General features: G+C 36.5%; 1 protein-coding gene across 1 annotated transcript; it reads right to left on the bottom strand.

Moving 5' to 3' along the window:
* Positions 1 to 1,463: 1,463 nt before the first annotated feature.
* Positions 1,464 to 8,322, bottom strand: csrp1b (cysteine and glycine-rich protein 1b). Its single transcript, XM_082136578.1, has 6 exons — positions 8,198 to 8,322; positions 7,257 to 7,367; positions 3,334 to 3,502; positions 3,119 to 3,248; positions 1,847 to 1,940; positions 1,464 to 1,744 (listed from the first exon to the last, which is right to left on the bottom strand). Exons 2-6 carry the CDS (start codon positions 7,363 to 7,365, stop codon positions 1,668 to 1,670), a joined length of 579 nt encoding a protein of 192 aa, XP_081992704.1. The 5' UTR covers positions 7,366 to 7,367; positions 8,198 to 8,322; the 3' UTR covers positions 1,464 to 1,667.
* Between the last annotated feature and the right edge of the window lie 5,219 nt (positions 8,323 to 13,541).

The following is a 13,541-nucleotide window of genomic DNA, read 5'->3' as shown; positions in this document are numbered from 1 at the left end:
CTATGCAGTATTTAATGTAATTACACCAGAAGTAACTGTAATTAAATTACTGAAATATTAAGAGTAATCCCTGACTTTACTTTTTCAAGGGAAAAGTAATTAAATTACATGCAGTAATTAATTCTACATTTTGATAATCCAAATAATGTTTTATAAAAACATCAAAATATAATACAAAAATGTTTATAATATATATAAAATGTACAATAGTTTGCTCAAAATCATATACAATACCAGCTACACAAATAAATTAGTTTTATATACAAAATATATACATTTTTAATTAAGTGTTTGGAAGCAACATGCTAATGTGGGACAAAATAAACCTTTGTCTCAAAATGTAATTTGTACTGCCATATAGACCTTCCCTATGTGACAACTTGCCCCGGTCCCCGCTACTCTTGCGAAATCTTCCATGTGGGTCTGTTAAAAATATTCAGACCTCAGCCAATTATCACCTGCTTTTTATAAACTGGTAAGCAAAACATAAGCCAGACTCACACTGGACTTACTGTGTGTAGAGAGTGAAGGAGCTTTTAGTTCTGCCCGGCTGTACAGTTTCAAACAAAAATATACATTCAATTCATCATGCCACAAATATTGAAAATTGTTTTCTGTGTTGCAAGCATAATGCGATGTGGCGCCCTCTGGTGATAGTTGAATTCTTCCTCGGTGAGCAATAGTGTTTGTGTCTAATAAAAGTCCTTCACTCCAGTATGGGAATTTCACAGGCAATGCATGCACACAGTCAAAGCAATATCAACTGTTTTGACATATTAACATATCTTTCTTATGCACTTTTAACTGAACTGCTAAAAGTTGGCATTTTTACACAAAATAATATGTGAATGCTCAAAAAAAACAAAAACATATTGAGTTTGAGTGACAAGAATGTAGCATATACTACGATTTGAAATGTTTATTAATATATATTGCTTCACATACTATTTCTAAAATATAATAGTAGGCACTCTAGTACATACTGGGCAGGACACTTACCATTCGTAGCATGCTTGTGTTTTTGCCACTGGTGGGAATGTTTGTTTCCCCCGGCAGCTGCTCTGAGACCAGTTTTGTTTATTCATTTCCATTGTTTAATTGTGAATTAGATGAAAGCATTACAATCTCTCTGATGGTCTTATCCAGTCAGTCTGTGGTCTCATCGCCTCATTAGATCGGGCCCGTGACAGGCTCAGAGACATAAACACGCTTTGTTCCTCATCACACTTGTGTTTTTCATGTGTGTATGATGTCATGGAGAAAACAAGCGAATCATCCGAGTATTCAATGCTGTCTGTGTCCCGCTTTCTGTTTACAAACTTCAAATTATAATTACATTCATGCATTCTTAGTTATTATATTTGCCAAAAGCATAAAGCATGGCATTGCCCAGTCAGAGAATTGCTTTAACTATTTATTTTTGAATTTATAAAAAAAAAAAAAAAAAAATACATAAATCCAAGTACATGGATAAACAACCCAGTTTTATTATAGCAAAAATGCCAGTTGATACAGTCTTGGATTTCACATGAAACCCCGTTTATTGGATTTAGTACATACTGAGCACCGAAATGGGCACTTATGTGTGTATAACATTAATGAGACGTGTTTGTTGGTGGTTAAGCGACTAGTTTGACCTCCTGGGTTCACCGATGTCAGCCCTATTTCTATTGAGCGTGAGCCAGAGCACCAGCTCCCTGTCCAAACCCAAAGCCCTTCGGTCCAAAGTTCTTAGCATAGCACCCTAATATTCAAATAAATAATGTTATAAATATTAAATATAAATGTCATAATAAATAATGAATAGATAATGTTATCAACTGTATGCATGATGTTTGATACTGACCTTTACAGTAAATCTCTCCGTCTTTATCTGCGACAGTGGTGGACTCCAGACTCTTCCCACACTTTGCGCATCTGAAGCAGCTCTTATGCCAAGGCTAAAGGAGGACACACATAAATACGCTTTTTGGTTACGCCAGGGTTTCTCAAACTCGGTCCTGGAGGGCCAGTGTCCTGCACAGTTTAACTCCAACCCTGATCAAACACACCTGAGCAAGTCTTCAGGATCACTAGAAACAGAGCCCGTCTACGGAGAGCCTGTCCACTCCCTATTAAGCCCTATTGTACCGAATTTTGGTTGTAGTACCACCAGAGTTCCACTGGGGGCGCTCGCCATGAGTGCAAAATGAATGGGAGTCAATGGGGCTAGACGGCTAAATTTGTCTCTTTCACCCGATTGCCGTTGAGAAATCTCAGATGTGATTGTAGATTTTGCAAGTTCAACATGGGTTTTAGGTCGAAAGTTGAATGAACGAGTACTTATGTCGTTTTGATTTCTTACAGGTTGAGTTGTTGTTGCCCATAACACGCTAGCATTCTGCTAATGACGTCAGCATTCTGACGTCATTGACATTTTGAAAGACTTTTTTAAATCAAATAAGTGACTCTAAAAAATCTAACACCCAGCAATGTGTAATTTCTTTGCATCTCCTTTCGAATACAACATTCAAATTACTAGACAAAAAATTATATCCTGAGAAAAGTGGATTTTGAGGGGTATACCGCCATTGACCTCCATTCATTCTGCACTCGTCCTGTGAGCGCCCTCATATGGAATCAGAGTGGAACTGCAACCAGTTCAGAAGCCGGAAGTGTAGTGAGAGTGAAACTTCTCGCCATATTAGACATTCTCTGCTAGAAACTCACAGCTAGGTGTGTTTGATCAGGGTTGGAGCTAAACTGTGCAGGACACTGGCCCTCCAGGACCGAGTTTGAGGAACCCTGGGTTACGCATTTGGTGTATTTCTTTGTGTTGTCGTGCTGGGTGGCTTCATATAAAACATCAAACGTGTTCGGATTGACTGTGATCTTGTCAGTTTGCACTGCAGCATTATTTGAGGGCAGGTCAGGACATGATTGAATTGGATTTTAATTGTAGTTGATAATAAGACTGTTTTAGCAACCGAGCCAAAACAATCAAGACTTTTTGGCCAAATTATTACATCACATCAAGGAAATCTCCCAGATGAGGTTTCGGTTGACTAGATTGGTAAGGCATTTGTCCCAGGGCAAAATGATGTATCTCGGCAAGTCAGGTCAAGAAAAACCAACTCACGTTTCCTCCTCCAACCACCTTCTCCGCCGCGTACACGGCGTTTCCACAGCGGGGACACACATCCGAACCGCCAAGCTTCTGCGCGAACTTTGACGGGTTGGGGTTGTTGGTCGGATGATGGGATGCTTGACTGTGAGACAAATACACACCAGCTACTTTAATGCACATTGGTAAAGACACAAATAGGGTGCTTTCATTGAAACAGTCTTCCTAACCCAGCCGGTTTGATTCCCAGAGCTTCGCCCGTGTCCATGCTGAGAGTTCCCGCTCCTCCACCGAAGCCGTACCCTTTTGGGCCGTATTTCTTGCCGTAGCAGGACTTGCAGTAGATCTCTTCCTGATGCACAGCTACTGTTGTACTGTCCAGATTCTTTTTGCACACCACTGCATTAAACACAGAAGATGCAGGTTCAAGACACAAATTGCAAAAGACTGTTTGTTCTGAGGATAATGTAGCAAAATAAACCACAGCGCAACGGTTACTCAATTTTCCCTGATCTTTAGACATATAAGAGCTTATTGTACTATATAGACATACTATACTGTAAGTTCCTAACTTAAAACATCCTTGTTAGTCCAAAACCAGCTTTTATTTAAACCAAGCTGCCAAAATGACTCGATTGGATGTTTATTTTCAACTGTGTGAATGTTGAGCATGTCAAGTCAAATTGTGATTCATAAATTCAAATAGTGCTTTTTCATAAAACACAGTGTTCCAAAGCAGCTTTACAGAAGAGCATGTTGTTAATGTTTATGATATCTTAAGATCTTCATGCATTATAATTGCATTTAGCAGATTAGAGCTGGGCGATAATAGAGTTTACGTTTTGCGACGATACAAGCAATCAAGCATTTAAGATTTGCTAAATAGTATAAATCGTATAAAAAATACGATAAAATCCAACTTTATTTATAAAGCACAATTAAACACAACTTCCGTTGACCAATGTGCTGTACAGAGTGAAAAGGAAAAACAATAACAGAATAAAAGACAACAAGGACAAACAGGACAACTGCATCAACATTCATATTTTATAAGACATTTATAAGATATGTTTTTAACCTAACTTTAAAAATGGACAATTGCATGTATGTGAGGGATGCACAAATAAAAGGGGGATGCATAGTAAGCATATAGTATGTAAGAGCTTTAAAATCGATGTGTATAGCAAAGCTCAGTTTGAACATTTGATATTTAACAGTGAATTTGAGAAATGTTTGAGTTATATCTGACTTTTGATGCAAACTGAACGCATCTTGACAAATCTGAGCACAGTTTGAGTGACAGTTGAGATACTCTTGAGCAGGGGTGTCCAATCCTGCTCCTAATCCACTGTCCAATCCCAATCAAACACACCTGAACCAGCTAATCACACTACAGACTTCCAGGCAGGTGTTAAGGCAAGTCGTGAAAAAAACATATACCAAAATGTATTTAAAATACGTTGATATCATACTATAAGTATACTACAAACCCATTAACATATTTATTGACATATCGCTTGAGACTTACTGATATTAATATTATAATTACAATTTATTTGAAGTACTTCTTTATTGCAAAATGCACATTTCTTAATATTTAGCCTAAAATGTGTTGTAACATCACTATTAGTAAGGCTAGCATGATCACTGTAAAAATGCAAGATATTTAAAGTGTACATAAAGTATACTTTCAATAGTTCCACTTTAGCACAATCAAATATATATATATATAAGTATATCTTTAGTTGGACCTCAGCACTATTTCCTATTTCTGGATAACTAAAGTGCATTAAGTACAAAATGAGTTCCAATTTAGCAGACTTTAGGTATATCAATTTAGTATACCAACAGTAAAACTGCAGGGTATTTATATTAAAGGGTAAGTACATACATTATGTGAATGTATTTTAAATACATTTTGTTATATTTATTTTTCTCTAGGGGTAGCTAAACTCTGCAGGGGTGTGTTTCCCGTACAACGCCGTAACTCGCTGGTTCACTACTATAGTACGATGCATCGTTGAAGAAATCAACTAGCTAGTCACAGCCATAGATATTCATATAAGGCTAGATGTCTTAAGGCGGAGTCTCGAACGGCATCGCCGGCGGCCATCTTGCCACAGGGAAGCTTTCTGGCGAGCTCTGTTGTATCTGAAGTAAGGTGAGTGATCAGCACGAACACATATCCTCTTATCTCGCTGAAAGTTTGACGGATTTACAAACGGTTTGGTTTTCTTACAAACGTTATTAACGTGGCTATAATTCTGAACGCTGGAACATGTTGAAATTGCAGATTTTCTTAATTATTCATGTGCATGCAGTGTCATAACTACATCTCTGACGTTTATAACAAACCAAACCGTTTGAAAATTGGTAGAAAATTTAGCAAGTTATGGTTATTTAAAAGTACATGCACCATTAAAACACAATGTTACGAGTGAGCGAGATGTGCGCTCCCACACATTAGGAGAATTTAATAATGTAAAGGGAGAAGATCTTCTCCCTGTGGCAAGATGGCCGCTGTGTGCGGACGTCGACCTCCATTGGCCAGCAGCGCGGACGAGACATCTAGCCTTTATTATATGATATCTATGGTCACGGCTGTTTCCCGAAACCGTATTGTCGCAAATTGGTCGTTCAACCACGTTGGTTTATGACTTCACGCAGGTGGTGGAGTAATAACTTTCTTTAATGAATCTGTTTGAGATCTAATTAATGCTAGATGTTTTGCTATAAATTACGAACATGGCATCTGAGGACTGTTTCTCATTTTTCTCAGTTATTTTGCTTTATTTCCAGATTCACTAATAGGCTCGTTCTTACACACTAGAGCACGTTCGCACATGCGCACTCTTCAAAAACGGCGCTTTAAAATCTCTTGACAAACTAATGACATTTGTATATATTCTAAATAAAAGATTCAGATTGTATTGAATGTCAGCTTGCTTATTTTGCTCAAGATAAAGATTTATTAAGTGCACATGTCATGCAAACTAGAAACTCTTCTTCTAACCACAGGTCGAGAGCTGTCGTTCCAACGATGTTTTGGGAAACACTGACTCGTTGAACTATCCTGATAACGACGGAACTTGCGACCATAGTTAGCTAACGATGCTTTTGGGAAACGCACCCCGGGATAGTGGCCCTCCAGGAGAAGGTTTGGACTCCCGAGGAGAAACATCTGAGAAACATGACATGTTCATTCTCCATTGCTGAGCAGGAGGAAAAATGGAGGTATTAAAACCACAATCCTAACATAAACACTCTCCCTGGGATTTGGTGATATAATACTGATGCATCATCAACGTTAATGTCTCTGCAAATGCCATTTGCACATAAACATCCATTTGTTGCACAGATCTGCAGGCCATGTGCAGCCATAAAAGGCAGACGAATCCACCGGGAGCTTCGGTTGTACAACACCTAATATGGACACACTGTTAAACAGAAAAGATTTACTCGCTGCTCAGTTCCGTATACAAAATCATGCCAGATTTCCACTCCAAGGACTTTTGTCTTTAGTTCAGAAGCTCAAACTACTTTTAAATGATCCATGTGTACATTTAAGCAAGCAATTAAATAAATGCAACTGATTTAAAAAAAAGAAAAAAAAAGTCTTTAGGACAATGCCTTTTTATAGGACAGAAAAATCATGAATGAGATCCACTGGGAGCATTGGTGGAGATTTGTGCCCAAACAGAGTTTCTTGAGTTAGTGTGTCACGGCCATTGCATTCAGAGCTGACAGATTTGTTCAAGAACAATACGTTATATTTTCCATGATCTATATGACCATCTGCATGAATAATCTTTCCGTTTTCCGGTTAACACCCTCTCTCTACGGGACTGACCATCACCACCCATTTCCACATGGAGAATCTCACACTAACATGCACATCCTTTATACTTAAAATACTCTATTATAGAGCAGGTTTGTGTCAATGTGTGTCTGTCTCTAATAGATTTATCCGCTTGAGCTTGAACATGTGCTCCCGTCTCTCATGTGAGATTACACACACTGTGAATATTGAGTGTAAATGAAATGGAAGCGAGTCGACCAAATGCACACCTTAAATCAGTAAAGAAGATGATGCACTTATATTTGACTTGCTTCCATTTGATTTAAAAGACAGAGTTACTGGTGTGTGACTCACTGCACAGAAAGCAGGACTTGTGGAAGCTTTGTCCCTCACACTGGACCTCCTCTGCGAAATACACCGTCTTCTTACAGCAGCCACACTTGTTTCCTCCTCCGAGCGGCATCCCTACAGACACACACACACACACACACACACACATTAAAAGATGCAAAAATTCACAAATGCAACATTGCAAAAAGTCTTCTTCATTAGGCATAAACTATATTGCCTTGTGACAATATTTTTTTCTTCTCTGGATTTTATGTTTTCAGAGTTTCAATGAAATGTTCTTAATGAGAAGGTAAATTGAAGCTGGATAAAGTTCAATGAATCAAATGTGGTAAATTCAGGTAAAGTGGAGTGGTTTCATATCCTTTGTCGTTGCCATTGTTTTTAAAGTATAATCCAAATGACTACATCAGTGCTGTTTTTTTGGAAGTCATGGAAGAATATGCACGTAATAATGGATGGTTTATCTTTTTTTTGGTTTCCTGTAACATCATTGCATATGTTATGCAATATGATTTATATAGCCTACTCTGTAACACTTTACAATAAGGTTTACTTTGTTAGCATTAGTTAGCATGAACCAAAGCTTTTATTAATCTTGGATAATGTAAATTTCAACATTAACTAATACATTCTAAATCAAAATTTTAATCTGTTATACATTAGTTAATGCATTGTAGCATAAGCAAACAATGAAGAATTGTCTTTTTATTAACCAAAGTTAACAAAGATGAATAAATGCTGTAAAAGTATATTGCTAATTGCTAATTCATTTTAGATAATGCGTTTACTAACTTTAACAAATGAGACATTATTTTAAAGTGTGACGATAAACTCGTCTGGTATCATACCTGGATAAAGGGTCAAAACACACGTGTTCTGTCTTATATCATACCTGAATAAAGGGTCTTTCCCCACATTTATTTTAGTAATAGTAAAGCTCTTACCTGCAGTGATAGAGAGTTTGTGTGATTCTGCTTCACTAGAAGATCACAGAGCGAACAGCAGAGTCTGAGTCCTCATATGAGTCCAGAGAGAGAGAGAGAGAATCAGACTGATAGAGAGAGAGGATAAGAGAGAGAGGATGAGACTGATAGAGAGAGAGAGAGAGAGAGGATGAGACTGATAGAGAGAGAGGATGAGACTGATAGAGAGAGAGAGAGGATGAGAGGGAGAGAGAGAGAGAGGATGAGAGAGAAGGAGAAAATTCTAACCTGTCTGGCTTTTCTCAAAACACTATTTGACAGTTTTCTTTTTGTGTATGACTATTAAATTATATATTGTTAGTTGGCCATGCAAGACTAAAAGAGTGTGTACTGAAAAATCAAATACAAATGTAGAATTATTTATAATGTACTATATTTAGACCAGAACACTTTTATTTATGAGTCTCTTATTAATTGTATAATAGTTGAACTTTAAGATTTAAGAATAATTTTGTACATACCGTACAGTTTGTGTCTATAAAAGCATGGCTTAATGTGTTTGTAGTTTTGTGATGTTTTCTGGAAGACATGCAGTGTTGCAGTGACACATGAAATGTTTGCAGATGTTGTTTGACCTTAAACGGTGTTTGTTAGGAGGACTGGAATCCCTCACCCTCCTCATACCAAACACACATTCACACAGCTGAACCCGCTGAAACACGAAGCTCATCAGGGAATAAGAAACGGAAGAAAGTTAGTTAACTAGCTGGTTAGTTGGTTAAGAAAAAAGTAGGCTAGTTAGTTGTTAGTTAATAAATAGAGCATATTAGTTAAGAAATGAATCAAGTTAAAGAAATAAATCAGGACAGTTAGATAGTTGATGTTAGTTAATAGGTTGATAAGTTATTTGGTTAAGAAAAAAGCAGATTAGTTGTTAAGAAATAAAACATATTAGGTAGTTGGTTAAGAAAAAGACAGGCTAGTTAGTTAATTAGAGAGTTAAACAAATATCAGGTTAGTGAAGAAATAAAGCATATTAGTTGGTTAAGAAATAATCAGGTTAGTTAGCTGATTTTAGTTAGTTGGTTAGTTAACTAGAGAGTTTTGAAAAATATCTGGTTAGTTAAGAAATAAAGCATATTAGTTAGTTGGTTAAGAAATAAAGCAGGCTAGTTAGCTAAATTAATCTAGTTAGTTAAATAAATAAATCAGGACAGTTAGTTGATGTTAGTTAATAGGTTGATAAGTTATTTGGTTAAGAAAAAAGCAGATTAGTTGTTAAGAAATAAAACATATTAGGTAGTTGGTTAAGAAAAAGTCAGGCTAGTTGTTGGTTAAGAAATAAAGCAAGTTATTTAGTTATTGAGTTAGTTAATTGATTGATTAGAGAGTTAAAAAATATCTGGTTAGTTAGTTAAGAAATAAAGCATATTAGTTAGTTGGTTAAGAAATAATCAGGTTAGTTAGTTGATTTTAGTAAGTTAGTTAACTAGAGAGTTAAGAAAAATATCTGGTTAGTTAGTTAAGAAATAAAGCAGGCTAGTTAGCTAAATAAATCTAGTTAGTTAAAGAAAGAAATGAGGTCAGTTGGATAGTTGATGTTAGTTAGTAGGTTAGTTAACTCGCTAGTTGGTTAAGAAATAAAGCATATTAGTTAGTTTGTTAAGAAATAAAGAAGGTTAGTTAGTTAGCTAGTTAGTTGAGAAATAAATCAAGTTAGTTAAATAAATATATCAGGATAGTTAGATAGTTGATGTTAGTTAGGTTAGTTGGTTAAGAAAAAGTTAGTTGTTTTTCACTACAGTGTGTAAACATTTAAGAACAATGAAATACAGACATGGTAATCAAATTTTAAGTACCAAAATTTCGCCACAGCACTTTTTTGTTAAGACAACTTTAAACAGTTGAGACCTCATGTAATAAACATAAAATAATTGTAAAATTAAAAATGCATATATCCAATGGCCTCTTCCAACAGTGGCTGTTTCTCTCTGTCCCCCGGGTTCACAGACAAGGTTTAAGTCTAGTCTCAGATTAAAACGCATGTTTGAGCTGTTTTAACTTAAACTTGCATTAATGTATCTTAAAATATGTCAGCGTCATTGTTTTGTCTCACAATACACACAATGTGTGACAGTAATGTTATTTTTCCTAAGGCACATGTACAAAAGCTACTGAAATGTCCTAATTGAACTAAGTCCTAATCCTGGTTTAATATAAACCCTGTCTGTGAAACTGGGCCTAAGTTTCACTGTGGTCTCTTAACTGGGCATGTGTTGCATGTTCACAGCTGCACATGAACATTACAGCATGCATCTTCAGTGTGTGCCAAGAGCCTGTGATCCTGCTGATGGTGCAGTTCGTCCGGCACAGATTCATCTGATCCAATGACTTCCTTCGATTGTTGATGCAAAGAGAGAGGGTGTTGGAAACTGATCCATAGCCTCGGGACTGAGCAAGGAATGTCCTAAAGCTCATATTCAACTGTGTGTGTTACAGAAGCCCTTTCTACACAACCTTTTGGCCACACACATCTCTGTCTATCTCCTCTGGACATCCGCTGTGACCAGCCTCTACATGTGTGTGTGTGAGCATGAGTGTGTGTGACTGATGCTTTAATCCAGCGCTGGAGAAACAGGAGCCGAAGACAGGAAGGTTTTCATGTAAATCTGAGCATGTGTTCAGGCCTGTGAGAGAGAGGGCGACTCGGGCGCTGTGAAGTTTATGTGATGAATGAAAGAAAGAACTGCTGCTTCATTTCTTCAGCATTACGGACGGAATAACGCAGTTTCCTCAGCATATGTAAGTAAATTATTATTTTATATTCATTTCCATTTGTGTTATTGTGTTGTTGGTTTGTTAACCTGTGAAATCAATCAGTCATAGATTCTGTTAATCGCCAAAATAATTAAGTCAGATGTTAAATTGAATGTAAATTGATTTTACATAATAGTTAGCTGAATTGGCATTAATTAGTTCATTAAGAAATTAATTATTTAATGAGTATTTTTGTATAGTCTATGTAAGGGACTTAACCCAAAAATAAAAATGTACTATTTACTTACCATTTACTCACCTTTATGTTGCTTGAAATGATTTTTAGGACTTTAATTTTGGTGTCTTCATCACACAAAGCTATTGAATGGCTTCAGAAGACTAGATTATAGCCCATATAGCTGTACTTTATGCATTCTGCATATTTTTATTGTAAGAGCAGCTCCTTTTGTGTTCCACTAAAGTAAGTCATATACAGGTTAGGAAGGACATGAGGATTAGTAAATGATGACAGAATGCTCATTTTTGGGTGAACTGTCCCTTTAATGGAAAATTGATTTGAATTTTGTTGTATTTATTTAGAATATAGAATATTTAAGAAAATATGGGCTAGGATCTTAAGAAGGTTTTGGGGGCATATCATTAGGAATGAATGAAATCACACTTACACATAAATAAATAAAAAATAAATAAAATGTATAATGCAACTTCTGTCCTTGCCAAGTAACAAATAAAATGGGGGGTGGGGTGCACATAATTAGGAATGAATGAAATCACACTTAAAGAAATAAAAGATATTATGTACTCGCCAAGTAACAAATAAAATGTAAGTATTGGTTTGTGTGAATGCGCATTTTCAGGAAACGACCAGAAGAGGGCGCGCTCACTCTTCTGTACTGACTTGTAGACACACCCTTTCTTTTGCGTGCTCTCTCGCGCTTTTTTCTCTCTCACAATCACTTGCTTTTGGCTTATAGGGAATTGGCCAAGAATTGTACGTTCATGATAGCACTATAATTTTTGCTTCAAATATCTGACTGTGCTTGAGTTTCTGTTTTCCTCCTTGTATACTTTAACGATTTATTTTCCCACCGCAAAATAAACCAAGCACGTGCCGAGACCCTCTGCTGTATTTTGTTCGGCGCTGTTGATTTTCTGTGAGAGACTATAATTATGACTGTGGTCTTAATGGAATAAGCAGAGTTAAAGAGCATGAGCTGTGTAAATGCAGCCCGGTTGATGTGAAACAGAGACTCTGCTGCTGTTTTGGATGGATCACTCCATCATGCTCAGATTAGATTCAGTCCAGTAAAGCCTGATAAACGAGTGGCTGCAGTTCTGCCTGTAATGCGGCTGAAACTTGAGCCTGTGTCTGCAGAGAGAGAGAGAGAGAGAGAGAGAGAGAGAGAGAGAGAGAGAGAGAGAGAGAGAGAGAGAGAGCTGCCTCACACTGATGGATGGACAGGACTAGAGACACACACTTTAATCATCACCTTCATCATCAGTATCAACAACACATCGAGGTAATCATAATCATCACCTTGATGTGATGCAGAAAAAATTATATGATCAATAAGTTATGACAACATTTTTTTACATTGCTTTAACTCATCAAAATAAAGATTCAACTAATTATTTTAAGTCAGTTTAATGTAATTTAAGTTGACATGACTTAAACATTCAAGTTTAAGGCAGCAACTTTTTTTCCAGTTCAACATTGTCACCCTCATCGTCATCATCATTCTAAAACATCATGTTTTAGAATGATGATGATGATGAAGGTGTCGATGTTGATAATGTTGAGGATGAGGAAAATGATAAAGTGTGCTTTTAATTTTGCAAAAACTTAATCATCATCACCATTGTGATCATAATCTTCATAATAATAAAAAAGCAAACATCATCACTATCATTATTCTCATCTTCATCATCATATAGGCTAGTAGTGATACATCAGCATAACTTATGGAAGTCCATATAATAATAAAACAACATGCTTTGATAAGTCAATTATGACAAAAAGTCAAAATTATGAGATAAAAAGTCAAAATTATGAGAAGTCAATGATAACAAAAAGTAGAAATGATGACATACTAAGTTATAATTATGACAAAAAGTTGAAATTATGACAAAACCCAGTCATTATTTTGACAAAAAATATTTTTTGAATGTTGAGCTGCAAGTTCATTGGCCACTGATGCAACAGCAACCAATCAGCTGCACTGTATAGATAACAGTGTGATCGCTAACAAACAAGTTAAAGACCTGCGCCATCTAGAGTTTCATGCCAGAACTTGGTATAATGTGAGTGTGAGGAAGAGCACTTGTAAAATGAGCAACATTTTGTCATTTATAATGTACTTTAAAAACTTCTCTATACATATCTGAAATATACACCGTGATGCATTTAAATCCGAACCTCTAAGAGCTCTAGACATGTCAGGTCGGATCCATATCCACTGCTAATGGCCCTCAGTGCAGGTCTTCACCTCCGGTCAGGCTTAGGGAAAAATATCCATCCAACCTGGACATACGCCAGCTCGTCCATTTACTGGTTAAGAGAATACATGTATGTATTTCAATGAAGATG

Source organism: Leuciscus leuciscus (genome assembly GCF_965113295.1).
Source record: "Leuciscus leuciscus genome assembly, chromosome: 14".
In the NCBI taxonomy this organism is placed as follows: Eukaryota; Metazoa; Chordata; class Actinopteri; order Cypriniformes; family Leuciscidae; genus Leuciscus; species Leuciscus leuciscus.
Note: the sequence above shows the minus strand (reverse complement) of the source record. Positions and strands in the feature narration are given on the sequence as shown.

Excerpts from the sequence above, each read along its gene's own strand:
- csrp1b (XM_082136578.1), bottom strand. The coding sequence starts at position 7,365 with ATGCCGCTCGGAGGAGGAAACAAGTGTGGCTGCTGTAAGAAGACGGTG. Across the intron at positions 3,503-7,256 it reads CAAGTCCTGCTTTCTGTGCA|TGGTGTGCAAAAAGAATCTG; the intron begins GTGAGTCACACA and ends TGTTTAATGCAG. Across the intron at positions 3,249-3,333 it reads CTGGGAATCAAACCGGCTGG|TCAAGCATCCCATCATCCGA; the intron begins GTTAGGAAGACT and ends TTTGTCTCACAG.